General features: G+C 49.2%; 8 protein-coding genes across 8 annotated transcripts; 5 read left to right on the top strand and 3 right to left on the bottom strand.

Moving 5' to 3' along the window:
- Positions 1 to 1,695: 1,695 nt before the first annotated feature.
- Positions 1,696 to 2,031, top strand: NFIA_072320 (RING finger protein; the record flags this gene model as incomplete). The annotated part of the gene is made up of 2 exons (XM_001259214.1): positions 1,696 to 1,805; positions 1,860 to 2,031. 2 exons carry the CDS (start codon positions 1,696 to 1,698, stop codon positions 2,029 to 2,031), a joined length of 282 nt encoding a protein of 93 aa, XP_001259215.1.
- A 63-nt stretch (positions 2,032 to 2,094) lies between these two features.
- Positions 2,095 to 4,051, bottom strand: NFIA_072310 (putative GABA permease; the record flags this gene model as incomplete). The annotated part of the gene is made up of 7 exons (XM_001259213.1): positions 2,095 to 2,577; positions 2,634 to 2,963; positions 3,014 to 3,411; positions 3,462 to 3,544; positions 3,600 to 3,689; positions 3,820 to 3,890; positions 3,941 to 4,051. The coding sequence occupies 7 exons, from the start codon at positions 4,049 to 4,051 to the stop codon at positions 2,095 to 2,097; spliced, it is 1,566 nt and encodes a 521-aa protein (XP_001259214.1).
- Positions 4,052 to 5,361: 1,310 nt separating this feature from the next.
- NFIA_072300 (uncharacterized protein) lies at positions 5,362 to 6,657 on the top strand (the record flags this gene model as incomplete). The annotated part of the gene is made up of 4 exons (XM_001259212.1): positions 5,362 to 5,523; positions 5,582 to 5,686; positions 5,741 to 5,900; positions 6,236 to 6,657. 4 exons carry the CDS (start codon positions 5,362 to 5,364, stop codon positions 6,655 to 6,657), a joined length of 849 nt encoding a protein of 282 aa, XP_001259213.1.
- Positions 6,658 to 7,092: 435 nt separating this feature from the next.
- NFIA_072290 (uncharacterized protein) lies at positions 7,093 to 7,776 on the top strand (the record flags this gene model as incomplete). Its single annotated transcript, XM_001259211.1, has 1 exon — positions 7,093 to 7,776. The coding sequence occupies one exon, from the start codon at positions 7,093 to 7,095 to the stop codon at positions 7,774 to 7,776; it is 684 nt and encodes a 227-aa protein (XP_001259212.1).
- Positions 7,777 to 7,882: 106 nt separating this feature from the next.
- On the bottom strand, positions 7,883 to 8,831 carry NFIA_072280 (putative phosphorylase; the record flags this gene model as incomplete). Its single annotated transcript, XM_001259210.1, has 2 exons — positions 7,883 to 8,662; positions 8,715 to 8,831. 2 exons carry the CDS (start codon positions 8,829 to 8,831, stop codon positions 7,883 to 7,885), a joined length of 897 nt encoding a protein of 298 aa, XP_001259211.1.
- A 1,315-nt stretch (positions 8,832 to 10,146) lies between these two features.
- On the top strand, positions 10,147 to 11,396 carry NFIA_072270 (uncharacterized protein; the record flags this gene model as incomplete). Its single annotated transcript, XM_001259209.1, has 3 exons — positions 10,147 to 10,270; positions 10,364 to 11,058; positions 11,124 to 11,396. 3 exons carry the CDS (start codon positions 10,147 to 10,149, stop codon positions 11,394 to 11,396), a joined length of 1,092 nt encoding a protein of 363 aa, XP_001259210.1.
- Positions 11,397 to 11,737: 341 nt separating this feature from the next.
- NFIA_072260 (uncharacterized protein) lies at positions 11,738 to 13,402 on the bottom strand (the record flags this gene model as incomplete). Its single annotated transcript, XM_001259208.1, has 2 exons — positions 11,738 to 13,313; positions 13,362 to 13,402. 2 exons carry the CDS (start codon positions 13,400 to 13,402, stop codon positions 11,738 to 11,740), a joined length of 1,617 nt encoding a protein of 538 aa, XP_001259209.1.
- A 1,011-nt stretch (positions 13,403 to 14,413) lies between these two features.
- Positions 14,414 to 15,621, top strand: NFIA_072250 (putative aldo-keto reductase (AKR13); the record flags this gene model as incomplete). The annotated part of the gene is made up of 4 exons (XM_001259207.1): positions 14,414 to 14,595; positions 14,658 to 14,851; positions 14,909 to 14,978; positions 15,030 to 15,621. The coding sequence occupies 4 exons, from the start codon at positions 14,414 to 14,416 to the stop codon at positions 15,619 to 15,621; spliced, it is 1,038 nt and encodes a 345-aa protein (XP_001259208.1).
- Positions 15,622 to 17,318: the final 1,697 nt, after the last annotated feature.

Here is a 17,318-nt window from a genome sequence, read left to right as displayed (position 1 = left end):
GTAGCAGTAATATGCCCATACCGGCCCCATACCGAAGGCCACTCGTATCTTCTGCTGGGTCAAGGGATCAAATTAAAAGCAATCAATGTATTGATAGCTAAGACCAATTTCTAGAAGTTGCATATTGATGTCCCCAGTTGCTGGCCCAGGTATGCAAACCACATGGTCGGGTGGGTGTAGATTCGCATGTCAGGCAAGGGATAGAGTGAGCCAGGGTGGATTGATTCCACTGGATGGGATCAATAAAGCCCATTCGAGACGAGGAATGGAAACTCTAAGAATGTATGGACCATGAATTCGCCATTGAATTGAATTCCAATTGCCCCTGCGGCCACGAGGGGAGCGTTATTTGCACGATTTTCGAGTATTGATAGCCTAACATAGCAGAATACAGAAGCCGTCATTATGCCTCTGGAAGAGAAACGAGGACAGCCACCTTTGGGCCTGCCATCCTGGATTGGGGCGGGTCCCCTGGTCTGGCAACAAGATCGAGAAGTGCTTGGTTGATTCAAGACATAGACCTGACCTCACATTCCCGAGGAGCTCTAGCATACCAGCCTTCATTGAATGAATGCTTGTGGCGATGCATAGTGCTATTGGAAGAAAGATTATTAATATAGAACCTATCAGAGCTGTCTCAAGTAATGAGCTTCGTGTGTTTACAAAGCAGTATGATTTCGCTTCTACAATTCAATATTCCGATACAAAACTCGGTGTAAGAAGTCTATAGCCTCAGAGTCTGCGCACTATCCAAGAACAGACTATCTCTCGCATGCAAATTAATGTAGTCGTAATCATTCCAACGGAATTACACATAGCAAGAAAGGATGTCTCGACTGCATCGGTACGAAGAATATCTGGCCAGATGCGTTTTCAGAATCATTTCAGGAATGCCCGCTTACACTGTTTCACATAGTCATGCTCAACAGTCAACCCTTGAGAGTGGCTGTGAAGCTCACAACAAACGTGGCCTCAGGAATGCAGCCGGGAGGCAAATACTTCATCTCGAAACCACAATGGCACACGTGCGCTCGGGCTCTGGGGAATGGGGATGTGGTGGGGCAAATCTCTCATGGCTCGGATATTCCCGATCACCACTTTGTGTCGATCGATGACAATCTAGACAGCCGCATTTTCAATCGATTACATCGTTGACGCGGCCGAAGCAATGAGATGGCGATCCACGGACGGGCTACCCGAGGATAGACGGAGCCACCGCACTCTAAATGGCAGCACATGAGTGACACTGCCACAGGAGAACATGAGACGCCAGAGCTCACCCGATGCTCATGAAACAGAACCATGGGTGGCTGATGGTCAGACTGTTGACCACATGGGCTGTGTTTATTACGGCCGGACAGGCGTCTGCCGTCATTTATTATCGCGTTTGCCGTGACTGTGGTTCTGCCTCCACACATGCAGATAGAAATCTTCAGACACCAAGATGGACAATCAATCAAATTCTCCAATAGCGGTGATAGCGGTCTGTGTCGGATCATTTCTTATTGTCGTTGTTGCAATGCTGTATGAGACCCGATCTGCCAGTCCTTTGAAGGGTCAACGGTGCCGAGGTGAAGAGGGAAGCACATCAGCTAATGACTTATCAGAGGGGTTTTCATACAAGTCCGCCGAAATGCAGCTCGTGCGTCAGCCTCAACTGTCATAAAAGAAACCAAGCATCAGTCAGACACGGAAATGCTGCAGAAGCTCGAGTCTCTCTGTCCGACGAAACCGTATGACGAATGGATAGAACACACTCAGATTGAGCAAGACTTGTCTGATCGCGCTTCAACGCATTTCACATGGTATATTGATCATTTTCTCACTCTTTCTCAACCGTCGACTAACAACTATATCAGTTCCATGTGTCTGGAAGATGTAAATGGGACAGATCTAATGCACGTGTTGTCCTGTCGGCACGTGTATCACGCACACTGCCTGGAGCAGTGGTTCCTTGGGCGTCACTTTTTGTGTCCTCTATGTAACCGAGCCTTCTTCGAGCAGAATGAGCCAGGGCCAGATAACGTCTAGTCTCACGGATTTTGTATATATTATGAAATATGCTCATACTCAAGTGACGTTCCCATTATCTCGTCAGATCGAAACCTCCATGACAGGCCCCGTATACACCTTCCTCGCCCGCAGCACATAGTACAAAAGTGCCAGCAGAATAGTCCCCACAGTACCAACCACACTAAAGTTCATCGTCGTTTTGTTGACTGACATCTGAGAAGGCCAGAAACTGAAGAACACGACGATCACCATGTAAATCACCGCGTAGGTGTTGACCGCAGTGCCCCAAATCCCCGGCACATGGAACGGGCCCCAGGCCAACTTGGCACCGGGAACATTGATGACCCCGTCTTCTCCATGGTCGTATTGCGAGATGGCGCCCGTGCATCGCCGGTAGAGAAGAAGACTTCCGACCATGAGGTAGGAGAGATAGAGACCAGAAACGGCCATGGAGACGACGGCGTTGAGGGCGACGCTGGAGCCGATGTTGATGAGGCCGAGTAGACAGCATACGGTCATTGTGAGCAGGATGGAGTACGTGGGGAGGCAATTGATAGGGGAGACCTGAAGAGGCAGCATGTCAGTGATGGTCCTTCGAGGTCCACGGGGTGAGGATATACCTTGCTCCAGATGCGCCATCCAGGCACAGCCCGGTCACGCGCAAAAGACCAGAACTGACGAGATGTTGCGGCGAGCATTCCAATCACCGAGCAGACGCCAATAATCAATAAAATCGAGGTCATTCCCAGGGCACCCGCAAGTGAATCGGTAGCCTGGCGGAAAATCTCCATATACGGATATCCAGTGGGAGTTGCCAGGGCAGCGTCGAGATCACCCAGACAGAACAGTACCGCAATCAACATGCTGAATCCGAGCGCTCCATTAATGAGAACCGACAGGAGAATAGCCCTCGGGATTGCCACAGATGCATTGCGCACCTCCTCGGCCATCTGTTCTGGTCAATAATCCAATCTTCTCAAGAGGGTTGAAGAGTCCATACGTGCACCGCAGCATCGCCACCAGCAAAGGCGAAAACGCAACCTGTCATTCCAACAAACCATGAGAGACCCTGAGTGGGAAATCCGCCACTGTTGACAAATTCGAGGAATACGTCGTGCGAGGACTTATGGTCGGCCATGTAGGTCATCGGGATGAGAATGGCAAAGAAGCCCAACAGATGAACCACCAGGATGACCGTCTCAAGCCGGGGGAGCAACTTGCCTCCGACCACGTTGATTCCCAACGCCAGCAGGACTGCCGCCCACATGATAAGGGTTCCATGCCAGGGCTTCGCCTGGTAAAGTTCGTGACCGAGACGGACGGCGCCTTGGATCTGAGTCCCTGCAAGAAACGAGGCCGAGGCAAATGCGGCCTGCCACCCGATGACGGTAACCCATCCTATGATGATGAGGTCAGTAGTGTCAATGATGATTCGATTGTATGCCTACCAGTCATGTAACTCAGGAACTTCATGAGATGCGGCGGAGCAAGCATTGCGCACCAATGGTATTGGCCTCCAGAAGTCGGTGCCCTTAGGATTGTCAGTATATAATTCCAATCCTTGGATTGCAAGATGTGTAACATACATTGAGGCCAATTCAGATATTACCACAAAGCAGCATGCGGTTCCTGTCCACGCGAAAATAAAGGCGTAGACTGCGCCTCCTGGACCGCCACTGAATGCTGTTAGCTTCGACCCCGTGTCATCTAGTTTGCATTACCAACTTTGATAGAGGCATGAGCAAAGTACTATAAAGGAGAATTTATTAGTTGCATGATAGGTCCGCGAGGGGTTAGGAATCATACTTGAACAATCCCTCCCATGTCGCAAGAATTGTGCAGCTGAACCCGAGTGTGGATAGGATGCCGAATGTTCGCTAAGACAAGGTCAGATTAAGAAACAGTTGAAGACTAGCAGCTTATTTACCTTCAGGACTGATTTCTTCCCCAGTCGCGCCAGATCGGTGACATCGCGATCATGGCTGTGGAACTCTTCGTTTGCGGAGACAGCGCGATGCTTGAGTTGGTGCGACTCCATGTTTGCGATATCACGAAACTGGGGATTAGCAATCGAACTTAAGAGCTGCTGGAAATTGTCACCATGAATGTCGGGAATGCTTCATTTTAAGGTCTAGGAGTGAGGAGAAGTGGGTTGCTAGACAGAACGCAAGTTGCGCAGACCAATCTGGCCACCGTCGAAACACCTTCCGTTCAGGTTCTAGTCCTGAACGCAAAGGGAGGCCTTCTTATGGGTGGGAAGTAACCCCGACTGAAGCCGATATCGATGGTGTCTTTCTAATTTACGATCCCTGTCATCCCCCTGTCTTGCGGGTCATTCACGGGGGTTACAACCCAGGGATAGGATCCAGGAGTTCACACTTGATGCCTTTGACGTCCAACGATGGTATACCACCACAAATCCGGTATTATAAAACCCTATCTGCTTCTACAATTGGATGCTGAAATATCCGACTGCCGAGTACTCGATTGATCACAAGGCTGAGGATATGCTTCTTCGGTCTCGAATTCTTGTCCCGCCCACCGACCCGAGCCAAGGCACCATTTAATCCTGATCGCTGGATAGACTTCGCTAGACCGTTTACTCTTGAAACTAGTCCTTCTATCAATCGGCGTCGGGTGCTGAAACCAGTTAGACCACGGTCAATCCACCGTCTGGAGTCCACTCCTATTACGTGACGTCTCTTGGCGCGAAAAGGGTCCGGCCAACAATGTAACCTTCCTCCGTATCTTTGCAAGGATGAGAAAATTTTTGTCTCCGATGGTCGCATGCTCATAATGCACGAGCCAGGATCTGTGCCGTGCGTGTTTCACCAAGAGCAGTTGACGGAATTCCGTGTGTATGCTGTGCTTGTGCCTGGGATTCGCCTTGAGGGCTGTACGTGTAGATCCCACGACGCTCGTGGTAGTATATGCATGCGAGACATCTTCACATAGCTTCTGGGTGTAGGGGACAAGAACTTTGGATAAGGTCAAGTGAAGAGGCCTAAGGACAGAGATCTGAAACGGAGAAAATTTATTCTTCGTAATATGCGTCGCCAATGCAGAACGTACACGAGGATGGCACGGCAAGGATGAGATCCCTGTCCCTCCCTGGTCACAATCAAACTTTCGATGTTTCTATCAGCTCAAAGTGGGCTCGGGTGAGGTCTGCTGAGGATTGGCATTGATTTCGACGTTAAATGTCAAGGACGTTTCTGCTTTCATCTCTTATCATGTCATCCATGCCAGACTGCCTGTCCTTTTTCCTGACATGAATGCCATTGTGGGCGACAAGCGCTATTGAGTAGCCGGCTTTGATCGACTGCCTGCAGGGCATGACTGGCAGATATGGGGCGATTCGCCAACTCCGATACCCGAGATCCTGCCGTCAATGTCACCAACTGGTTTCTCGTCGTTGTTGCCGGTTTAAGCGTCCTTATTCGATTGGGGACGAAGTTCTGGATCTTTCACAGATTGACCAGCGATGACTACCTGATAATCGTATCTTTGGTATGTTTATGAACGTAAAACCCAGGAGAATTAAGATCTTATCTCAGTTTCAACACAGGCATTTTGCATTGCGCAATCTGCGGCCATCTCGACAGCGGTATCGCACGGATATGGCTATCATTTCGCGACAATCTCGAGTCAGAATTTTGACAACGTCATGAAAGTATGTGATTGTGACGGCATCTGCCGTCTTGAGTCCGGCTAACCTTGTCTCCAGTCACAATATGCCGCCTACATCCTGTATATCGCAAGCCTCTGCCTTTCCAAGCTATCGCTCTCGACGTTTATTCGCAGCTTGACTCCGGTGCATAAAGATCATTTCCAGGCAGCCGTTCTGCAGGGGCTTATTGCGGTCCTGGGAGTGGTTGGCGTCCTTGGTACGGTCTTTCAATGTCGTATGCCCCGTCCATGGGACTATTGGCATGGGCGATGCTTCAATTTGGTAGCCACACTGTCTTTTTAATAGCAGTATTCCATCCACTCAGCACTGACTCAGGCTAGGCCGCTTGGAATCACTTCCTTTCTGTGTCGAATATTGTTACGGACTGTATGATCATTGCACAAGCATTGCTCTTAATTGCCGGCATCCAGGCGACGTGGAAGAAAAAGGCCGTGTTTGCAAGTATATTTCTATCAAGACTCCTGTTCGCACTACACAGGTCCCTTTTGGAGAAATGGCAATAACTGACCTCTGCATGCAGCGTGATCATAGCGACAATTATCGAAATCGTCTTCTCCCGCGACGTACGCCATTCCACCGATCCTACATACGACTACTGTCCCACTACGATTGTATCGCAAGTTGTACAATGCGCGAGTATAGTCACGGCGTGCTGGGGCCAACTGAAGCCTTTCCTCAATCAGCTCAAGTCCAATGGTCTGCGCATTCAAGGGGTGGAATATCAATATTCGACTGGGAAGGGACAATCGTCGCGGTCATACGGCCGATCTGGGACAAACCATAGCCGGGAGGAGCATCATGAACTGGTCCCAGTGGCATCAGGACAGAATCTCACCACGGTGTCGGCGTCTCCGGCATGGGATGCGGATAGTCAATCCAGCCAAACTGGGATCATCCGCGAGACGCGGACTTGGGTTGTGACTGGTGATGAAGGACATCCGGAGCATAGGTAGTGAAATGGGCTTCTTCTTTGGTAACTCAGGTCCGGGTTGGTCATAAGGAAACTGAACTATGACCATAATTGCCCGGCTCTGCTAATGAGAAATGGAAAAGTGTTTCAAAAATACATACAGAATAACTTTATTATCGGCCTTTTCTGCCGAAGAGTCATTGGTGGCGTCTAGAATTTTCCAAGTCATGATCTGGGTATAATCCTAATAATCCCGACCATGTTGGAATAGCATCATGCCACGCCTAACATGCCATCGTCAAGCCACATCACCCCATAACATAAAAAACGACCAGAGGCAAGAATCCTGGAGGTTCTATAGCAATATATAAAGCAGTTCGAATGGTCTCCTAGAGAGAACTAATCGACAATTCAACATAGCAATATCTGCGTACACATTTGAATCCACCATCAATATCGCCCTCATACCGTTACCATCATGGGCTCCAACGCCACTACTGAACAACTGTTCCACATTCTTTTAACAACTAGCCACCTTCAAAAAAATCCAAACAACGTTGTCGAAAAGGTCCGAATCCCGGGCACCTACACAAAGCTCCAGGCAGCCAAAGCTGCCGCATACCGCTGTCTGTTTGACGCGGGCTACGAAAAGGAGTGGTTCACCACGTACGAGACCAAGCCGGAGATATTTGAGAACAGAGACCTTCCCGAGCGATCTGGATTAGCCGTCTTTGCTGTCGCACCCGACGGAACAGAATTCCGGGTTCATATCATCACGACCCCGAAGGACGACAAGCTCATCGACGAGGTCATTGAAGGCCACATCACCAAGCCATTGTACTACGTAGTACAAGCCAATGTTGAGTACAGCGCCGATGAGGGCAGCAGAGTGCGCGATATCGATATCGAGGGAGTCTTCCTGACTTACCAGGAGGCAAGAGACCTAGCCAGCCGGGTATTGCTGTCCAAGGAGGATGCAGTCACCAAAGAGAGCTTTGCCGAATACACTGAAGCAGCATCTACGGAAAAGGACTGTGGATATGGAGAGAATGTCGTTGTTCGAGCTGTGTCGGAGTATGGGACGAACTATTTGATTTCGGTCATCAAGAATCAGGAACTGGAGGCCGTACATCTGGCTGAGGCGGCTATGAAGATATTGTAATGATCTGTTGGTCTCGCGGGTGCGAACATTCTGTATGTGTTCTAGCCAGACAGTCTAACGAGTGTAATCAAGCTTCAAATTGATGCACCAATGCTTCTAATGCATGCTAGCTCTTCTTCTCGGACTCTCTTGGAAATCCCAAACCAGCCAGAGCTTTTGTTGATCCGACCTGTTTCCAACGATCCAACTCTTCTTCACTCTTTAGCCAAACAGAGCCCATCATTCCGGCCGCATTGGCGGAGATGTCCTCAAAATTGTTACTGCGTCTGGGGATGACAATGATCCACTCTCGGACCAACGCGACGTTATGTGGAAAGTACCCTTCATTGTTGGAGTCGGACGAGTTTGCAGGACTTGCTTTCGCCTCTGCCAACAGTTCCTGGTAGGATTCCGAGAGTTTCGAGGGATAGTCCGGATTTTCGAAATCTGGACCACCCAGATACCGCAGACCATACTGAAACGGAATCACCTCAGGGTCAAAGTTCGGGTCGTCCGGAAATAGATGGGCAGGGCGCGGCAAAATCTGCACATGTTTATGGTTCCTGCTTGCGCCTGCGATCGGCCCACAGTTGTATATAACAAGCTGACGTTCTTTAGACGAGCTCAGGACGCTTTGAATCGCCGCAAAGTCTTCCACGGTGAGCGGTTCATGCTGCCGCCGGTAGGAGTCGCATGTCAACAAGAGCAACTGTGGCCGGAAAACAGAAAATTTGTTGATTACGAGCAGATGAGTGTGGTTAATAATGGCGATCAGCAAGTTTGGATCATCGTTGGCAATATCACTGCCTGGTCCAAAGCCTTCGGGTGATGCACTATCACTGGACTGGAAATTGTCACCAATAGAAGCAGGCTTTGTGCGGAGTGAAGGACTGATATGAAACTCAAACTGGGATTGATATAATGTTAGTGGATGTCGATTTAATGCCGGAGTTTCTCACAGGAAAGCCCGCATTGTTCAGCCGTACTGTTGTTGGCGGGGAATAATATATGATCTCTCGAGCAACCAAGTCATCGAACCTCGCCAGAAGAGCATCATAGTCAATTGCAGTCGCCATGGCACGTGGAAGGCAGCAGAACTGGGATTGGTGGCGGCCAGGATACAAATATGGAGTTCCTGACTGAGATCGAGAAAAGAAAAGAAACAAGGGCAATAAGAACAATGATACCAAGACCGGGGCTACGTTCCAACCAGGCTTAGTGCTTACTACGTGTCCATATCCATATCCATTCGATTTTTCCGCCTCCTGGCGGCTGCGGATTGAAAACCATGGCTCACTTTCGCGCATTTCTAGGGTCAATCCATATATCCAACCGTTTCACCCTGCTGATCCGATGTCTCCGGAGTTTGAAGACATGGTCTCCTAAGATGATTATTACTCTGAGGCTAACTCGCAAAGCCGAGAACAGGACGACATTAGTTCTCTCTTGGCATGACCAGCTGACAGGCAGCTGGGCCAGATAGGACGATCTCTCAGTTGGTGGCGTATCCTGCAGCATCATTCAGACAAATGGCGCATGTCAGATTGGCCGGACAGAGTAATCTCTGCCGAGCTCAAGCGCATTGGCCTAGTGATGAGGCCCATCCTTGTGGGAAGAAGATGAGCCGTTTCTGCGCAATGTCGGCAGATATAGTCTGGAGTCTAGACGAGGAGATCCCCACTTTCTGGACAATATTTAAGCTTGTTCAGACAGACAGGATTGCAGATCCACAGCAAGATGGGCGATAACCAGCCCATAAGCACCGACCATGAAGATGCCAACTTCTCTCGGTTGGAGGCGTCATTCTCGCAGACAAAGGTGCTTCCTCGAAGGAATTCGATTGAGATGAAGGATATCTTTCGGCATGCCCAAGCAAGCGATTTGGAAGCGAAAGATCTCGACTTTAACTTCTGTTTAGACCGCAGCAATTATCCTCTTGGTAATCTCCAGTCCCTCCAGGATGTCTTTCCAGCGGTGCAGCATGACACGCATTTGAAAAATCCTGGGAACTTTTCTGACGAGACCGATATCATGTGTCTGGACGTGAATGAGAACACCTCATGTCAGTCAGAACGATCATCGTACAGTCATTGATCAATTACTGATACTGCAAAGCATGGCATACGCTCGACTCTCGAGGATTGACTCAACTCCTTGGGGTAGGAGCACTTGTTCCACCAGGCCAACAGAGCTGATGGGCAGGTTAGAGTATTCCAAAACCTTCGGACACGACTGCACGCTTTGGACATTCAAAACCTTCAAGGCTACTTGCATTGTACGTTCTAGACTCTCTGTTCCCTTCGCTCACTGACAGTCAATAGCTTCGTACCTCTCATTCCAGAGAAGCATACTTCGTTCGCGAGTCGGATATCCATGACTCAAGACAACACGATGGACCTTTTCAAGTACTTGAACGCTGATCCGTCATTCATTATGAACTTGCTTGGGAGACCAGACTACTGGGCGCCGCAAACACGGTGGACGTCCGATAGCAATAGCAACATATTGGCTTGTGGTCCGTTACATCTGTTGCATTTAATGAGTCGAAATTGGCTGACATCCACAGACTTCTATTGTCAACACCCCCGCTGGAACTTGCATTTTCAAGGGGCACCTTTATCAGTATATGTACGCTACGATGCGGCGTTGCGTCTCACAAGCTATATCATATCCCACAAGGAAGGAGACTCGAATATCCAAGCCCTGCAGAACATTTTCAACCTCGCCATCAAAACGGCACCGGCAGAGCAAAGGACACGCATACTGCTCGACGATCCGTTCGACCTCGCCGTCATCCTGTCCACATTATCCTTCGAGGCCTCGAAATATCACGCGCAACGATTCCGGCGATACATGTGGACCCAGATCAACAAGGTCGACGACCATCTCGCGGGGCTTGAAACCAACGACCGCCGCAAACTAGGGGAACTGACAAAGGAGCTGCAAATCATCTCCCAAAACGCGGATTCGCATCTGGGCAATGCCGACGTCGCCATTATCACAGCAACTGGCATCCGCACGGCGCATGCTCGCTTGCATGAAGCCATGGGCAGCCCGGCTCGGATGTTTGAGCGCGCGTCCGACTCGATCACATATGTTATTGAATCCATGCAGAAGCAAAAGATATGGTTTCTCAACTACAAGAACCGCAAGGATAGCACGATGGCGCTGGTGTATAACCTTGTGACGCAGCAGGATGCAGCCAGTAACATACAATTGGCGGCTAGTATGAAACGAGATAGTACCAGCATGAATGCGATTGCTGCGTTGACTATGGTCTTCCTACCTGGGACATTCATCGCGGTGAGTAGCCTTCAGACAGATTCTAGGATGGAATGGATCATGGTATTCTAATCTTTGTTTTACAGACAATTCTAGACGTTGGGAGCTTCAGTCGCGGTGATGATAACACAGGGTTTGAATCGACATCGGTATGGTGGCTATGGGCTGCAATAACAGTGCCTCTCACGCTGGTTGTCATGTCCAGCTGGTGGCTCTATAAGAAGCGGAACGATAAGGTGCGCCCAGCACCGATGGCTAAGGAGGGGGATGATGGGATCCCACCGAAGAAGAGAGGAACGTTCCGCTCTATGAGTTTCTCGTCATGGAGCCGACGAGACAGTGCCCCTGCCAAGGTCTGAGGCCGTGACTGTGTCAGTAGCCTATACTTTGGTCCCGGCAGATGCTGTGCCGATTGATGGCGATGTGATAGATTCGAGCACCAAGATATCACCATAATGGGACTTCCATCAGTGATGCTTCCAATGTAACATAGGTTATTCCACCAATGAACATGATAATTCGTCACGCTGTGCCAGTGAGGACTAAGGCAGGCGGGTTCCTCTGGGCTCTCTAAACAGGACTGACCTGTGCCTACTCAATGGAGCCTCTTACGGTATCACCAGAATCGTATCCACCAATGATCTTATGACCTTGCTTTTCTACGGCGCTGGTAAAGCTCCATTTGACGTGTAGTTCCATTTCATCGGTTGAATGCGACCTCGTAACTTGCAACACAGATTTTGCGATCTGTTCCCTGGTGACTCGGGTTACAAAGAATTGAAACCGTACCGACAGGATCGCCCAACAGCCTCACTTCCACATCGGATAGTCTGCAAGACTCAGGCAGGGGCGGGAACAGTATATCTTCCTGGCCCGGAGGGCAATGCAGCTCAAAGTCATCCACCGAATCTAGAAGCAGATAAAAGTCGACCTCCTCAATCTCCATCACCTTTCGCGCCACGAATGCCAGGATCTGCGAATCCCAGAAGCCTTCTCTGTGGAAGCTGCCTTCCAGCAGCCGGATAGCATGGAGTCGAATCCGGTGCACGCGACATTTGATGGCAATATAGTATAGTGGAGCAATCCAGCCCAGATCTCCAATCGAACGGGTCATGAAGAACTGGGCCGGCCGAGAGCCGAAGGCAGAATACATCGAGAGGAATTCCCAGAGCTGTGCCAGTATGGTGATCATTTCCAGAAATTGGTCTGTATGCAGGTCAAAGACCATCTCATTGCCAGGATAAAGACAGGTTGCCGTCATGATAGTTATCATAGTGTGATATGTGCGAAGCAGCCCGTAGATTTGCGCCTGATCTTTCCGCATACTTCCTTGGACTGTGTTTTGGTATGTGTTCAGCCACCAGGTAAGATTCTCATGGATGGATCGCTGACGGTGAAGCAGCTCTGCTGGGGGATCGCTCTCTGTACAGAATTGTTCACGAACTTCTCCATTCAAGCGAAAAGCTTTTCCCATCAGATGGTGAAGCCAAGACCACGCCTCTTTCACAGAGGGGAATGCTGATGATTTGCATTCCAAGAAGGGGATCTGGAGTCGTAGAGAAGAGCCACGGTGGACTTGCTTAAGTAGCTCGAGTTGAATGTGCAACCTCGATAGTGCTTGCACAATCCAGTCATCAATATACTCTTGACTCTGCTCTACAAGAACGTCGCCTCTTCTTTTCAACAGACCTGACCCTTCCAGGAGGTTTAAACCCTGTTGAAGGTGGATTCCCGCCGATGCAAAATGGCCTCGAAGCAGCTCTAGCGCAATGAACAGAATGCAGACGATGAGAGCTATCCGAAAGGCAGTCCGGTCCTTTGCCTTGAAATGAGGCTGCAGGCAATTGATCGCCTTACTATACCGGGTCAATGTTATCGTTTCCACGTCCCCTGCCTTGACACCACCATCGTTCAAAATTCCTTGCCTGTGGACCGAACTCAGAGCAAGGATGGCGTGCAGCACTGCGGGTTCGCTCATACCGGCCTGTATGACAAAGCCGCTCCAGAATTCCGAGAAAAATGAGCCTGACATTTTCGATCCAGTACGATCTTTGAACCACTGAAGATAGCGGCTCTCTTCATTGGTGGTCCTCGTAGACAGTCGGAAATCTGGCATTGGTCTGACGACAAGCGCAGAGTTCACAGCGACAGCGGAAGGTTTCGTAGGCCTGTTGGAGTTTCCGCCACCCCAGATGCCATATCCATCACAGGTGCGGCCCGTCGAAAGACACCGACGGCACGCCGGATAGGCCTCATCACATTTGACCTTGCGAATCCTAGAAAGACCTCAGCAACACGCAGGCATGGTTTCGGCAAAGACTTACCGGCATGTCTGGCAGCCGGTCCTGACTCTTCTTTTACCCATGCGCCAAGCAATCACTCCTATTGTCAATTTGATTGCTAAACCACAGTGCACGCTCACATCTACAGGGAAAAGAGGGCCTAAGCTGATGTGAGACGAGATCATGAACTCCTTTAGGTAGCCGAGGGCCCCACTTAGACTGGCTTACCCAATCCACAGATCCACACCCAACCCACCCAATCCACGCTATGGGTTGGATAAGGGTTGGCCCTGATCCAACCCACATGGGTGTGGATAAACCATTTGGGTACACGTGACTGGCAGAATTTAGTGGGTATATAGGTTCTGTGGTTTATCCATAATATTCTCTTAATAGGAGATTATTCCACCTACTAGAAGTAGTATAGTTTGAAATTATATGCTAATTATAGGTAAAAGAGGTTATCTATAATCTAACCCATATAGATTAGGAGGTGGATAACTAATATCATAGGTTTCCCTAAACCCATATGGGTTGGGTTGAACCCCATGTGGATTAACCCATATCCACCCCACAGCCAGTCTAGCCCCACTCGCTAATTGCCGCCTGTGGGGTCCCCATTGGAGCTTTCTGCACGGTTTTGATTGGCTTACTCGGCTGTTCTTACACTTGATTGGACATCCCTAATCATAATTTCAAGGCCCATCCCGAAAGGGTGCCCGGGATACTATCGCAGACTGGCAGTTACGGCCATTCCTGGAAGATTATAATAGGAAAGCCTTTCGCTCTGTCCTTAATCTGGTTGGTCATTTAAGGCAATAGGCTCACTCGGCAATGTTGTACTCCGATTGGCTGTTCAACCTCCCTATACTCAAAGCAGCTATTAGCGAGCCTGCGCTTGATGGCTCAGGACTTGGGAGGCAGTACGGTCCTTGTGGGAAGAAACTGGACGGTTCTCCATGATCCGCCTAGGGACGGTAGCTATAAGTATCCAGCATGATTCCGACTTGGTCGACCTTGCCAACATTCGAAACAGATCAATCCAGTTTCATTTCGTCAGCATATATATACAACATCACTTATCGCTCCTTGCTATGTATTCCAATACGGTTGTCAACCGCCAGCTGGGCAAAAACGGTCCAACTGTTCCGGCCCTGGGACTCGGTCTGATGGGAATGTCCTTCTGGGTCTATGGCTCCATTCCCAGTGACGAAGAACGATTCAAGGTCCTCGATCGTGCCGTCGAGCTGGGAGAGACATTTTGGGATACATCCGAGTACGTCTTCAAGCACAGTCAATGAGATAGCCTCTAATTGCTGATTAACTCTACCTATACAGTCTCTATGGGGACAATGAGGAGCTCTTGGGCAAATGGTTCCGACGGACTGGAAAGCGTGACCAGATCTTTCTCGCGACTAAGTTCGGCTTTGTTCAGGGAGGAAAACCCCACGAGATCAACAGCTCTGCCGAATATTGCAAGAAAGCTTGTGATGCGAGCCTCAAAAGATTGGGGGTCGATTCAATTGACCTTTGTTAGCACCTTAACCCCGCCTACTGACAGAGGCCAGTATTGCTAATTACTGCCTTAGACTATTTGCACAGTCCCAACCCTCAGACTCCCATCGAGGAGACTATGAGAGCCATGGCAGAGCTTCAGGCGTAAGGCACAATTCAATAACGTTAAAGGTCTATGCACTCATTCAGTAACAGAGAAGGCAAGATCAAGCACATTGGCGTGTCATCGGTGTCTTCCGCAACCCTCCGGCGCGCATGCAAGATCGCCAATGTTGTGGCTGTCCAAACCGAGTATTGCGTCTTCTCACGCGATATCGAGGGCCCAAGTGGCACAAACCTCTTGGCAACCTGTCGAGAACTGGGGGTGACGCTGGTGGCTTCCTGTCCCCTTGGACGCGGGGTCATAACGTCCACTTTCAGCAGGGGTGAACCAGTCGGCAATAGTGAAGATAAGCGACCAAAAGTCATACCCAAGTTCTTAGAAGAGAATCGCGAGCGTAATGTCAAGGTTGCCAGTCAGTTCGCGGCGCTGGCTGAGAAGAAGGGATGTACTGTATCGCAGCTGGCACTGGCCTGGCTGCTGAAACAAGGGAACGATATTTTCGCCATTCCAGGGACGAGAAGGGTCGAGTACTTGGAGGAAAACTGGGCTGCTCTCCAGATTTCACTGACGGACAGCGAGGAAGCCGAGATCAGGACCTTCGCGGAGGAGAACGAAATGGTTGGTGGCCAAGTCCCGGGCCAGTTCGTGGAGTATCTCTATCGCGATACTGTCGAGGAGAGTTGATGGGAGCTATACTTCGATCCATGTTGAATAGCCAGAGAATCATTTACTAGTTTCATATTGTTATCGATTGTATTCTACAAGTCACCCCTGCCAATCAGCAGCATTCTGGATGGTGTCATGACCCAATCCAACCCGCACGGATATGGGTTGAACATGCCTAACCCACATTAGGTGCATATGACCTGGGGCCTTAGAAGAGCCATTCTTATACATTTGTAGCGCTATGATATCCAGGACTACTCTTCGATCCAACTCTAGAGTAGCATCTGAGTTTTGGTCCTGTGCTGATGTCTGCAGCGATACTGTGAATTTGAAACATAGGCAATCCAGTGTGGACTAGGACCACCCAGTTCGCTAATAATGCAGATCAGTGGCCCTGTGCCTACCTCAAAATCATGCAGAGGCTAGCTGAGGATCAACATGTGTGCCTAAATCACTTCATGCTGAAATTAACCTACTCTGTGTATTATTCTTTACCCATTGATCAGAGTACGGTATGGGTTTCCCGCAGCTATATTTGATCTCAAACGTCTCTCCATCAGAGTGATCTGCAAGAAACTATTCTGGCTTATGATGATGACGTCAATACCACCCTCTATTATTACAGATCATTTGACATGCTTGCATCTGACTAAGTACCACTAAGTGGCAACTTCTTGAGGTGAATAATTGTCAGTGATGGGGTGAGGGTTAATTGATGCAAGCTAAGGTATCTATGATATTCCCAGCCAGCCACATCTATGTGCATTACGACGGTGTATTCATTACCAAGAGAATTCAAAAATGCACTACAGTATAAGTAGTGGTGACCACTGACGACTATGTTGATCGACAAGGGGTGATATAGGCGTTCGAGGAGTTGTAGTCTCTAGCATACTATTGGTTCTGAGATATAGTTTGAGTAGCGGTCTGGGGTAGAAAGGTATCTAATTAGTTCCCAGTAGTACGGAGTACTCCGTACTGCATTTCTCAACTGTCTAGACTAGTGGGTCTTGGAGATCAGCCAGCCACAAAGGGTCGGGTCGACGGTACCCTTCAGGTGCATTAGATTTGCGAGTTACACGACTACCAATCTAACTGCTAGGATGAGTATCACGATCGTGTCTTGATATCAGCTTCTGAGACCATCCCTACAATCTGCTTAGACGGGAGTCGAGCTGGACATGAGGGGAAGGGGGGAGCAAGACATTGGCTTTTAGGTGCCTCGCTACTCAGACCTTGATCTGGTTAGACCTTAGTGTGGTTAGGCTGAACCGGCGAGCTGAAAGGGCCAGGATATCAATGTGTTGCAGCAAAAGTTGCAAAGTACTTTGATTGTGGACATACCTGGAACAACCATCTAGCTACATGCTCCAGGCCATAATGGCTTCCATGTTGCATTGGTCAAGATGCAAGCTACATCATCAGATACTAAATTCAATTTAATAATCAATCAACACATGTGCGACTATCCTGATCTGTAATGATAGTAGCAGCAAGCATGTAACTCACATTCACATATACGTATCTCAGCAATGAAGCACAAATAATAGACCTCATATGATGTGTCCTAGCCTAGCATACAACTGAGGGGAAGTTCGAGTTATTATGATCTGAAGCACCTATCAGCAAACTAGCCTTGTATGCAGCCCTTAGCTAAAGTAGAAAGTCCTCTACACCAGCGCAGACAGCTGTATATCACAGCTAGACAAGCCTGC

This window comes from Aspergillus fischeri, genomic scaffold (genome assembly GCF_000149645.3).
Source record: "Aspergillus fischeri NRRL 181 1099437636264 genomic scaffold, whole genome shotgun sequence".
Lineage (NCBI taxonomy): Eukaryota > Fungi > Ascomycota > Eurotiomycetes > Eurotiales > Aspergillaceae > Aspergillus > Aspergillus fischeri.
This window is presented reverse-complemented; position numbering and strand designations above follow the sequence as displayed.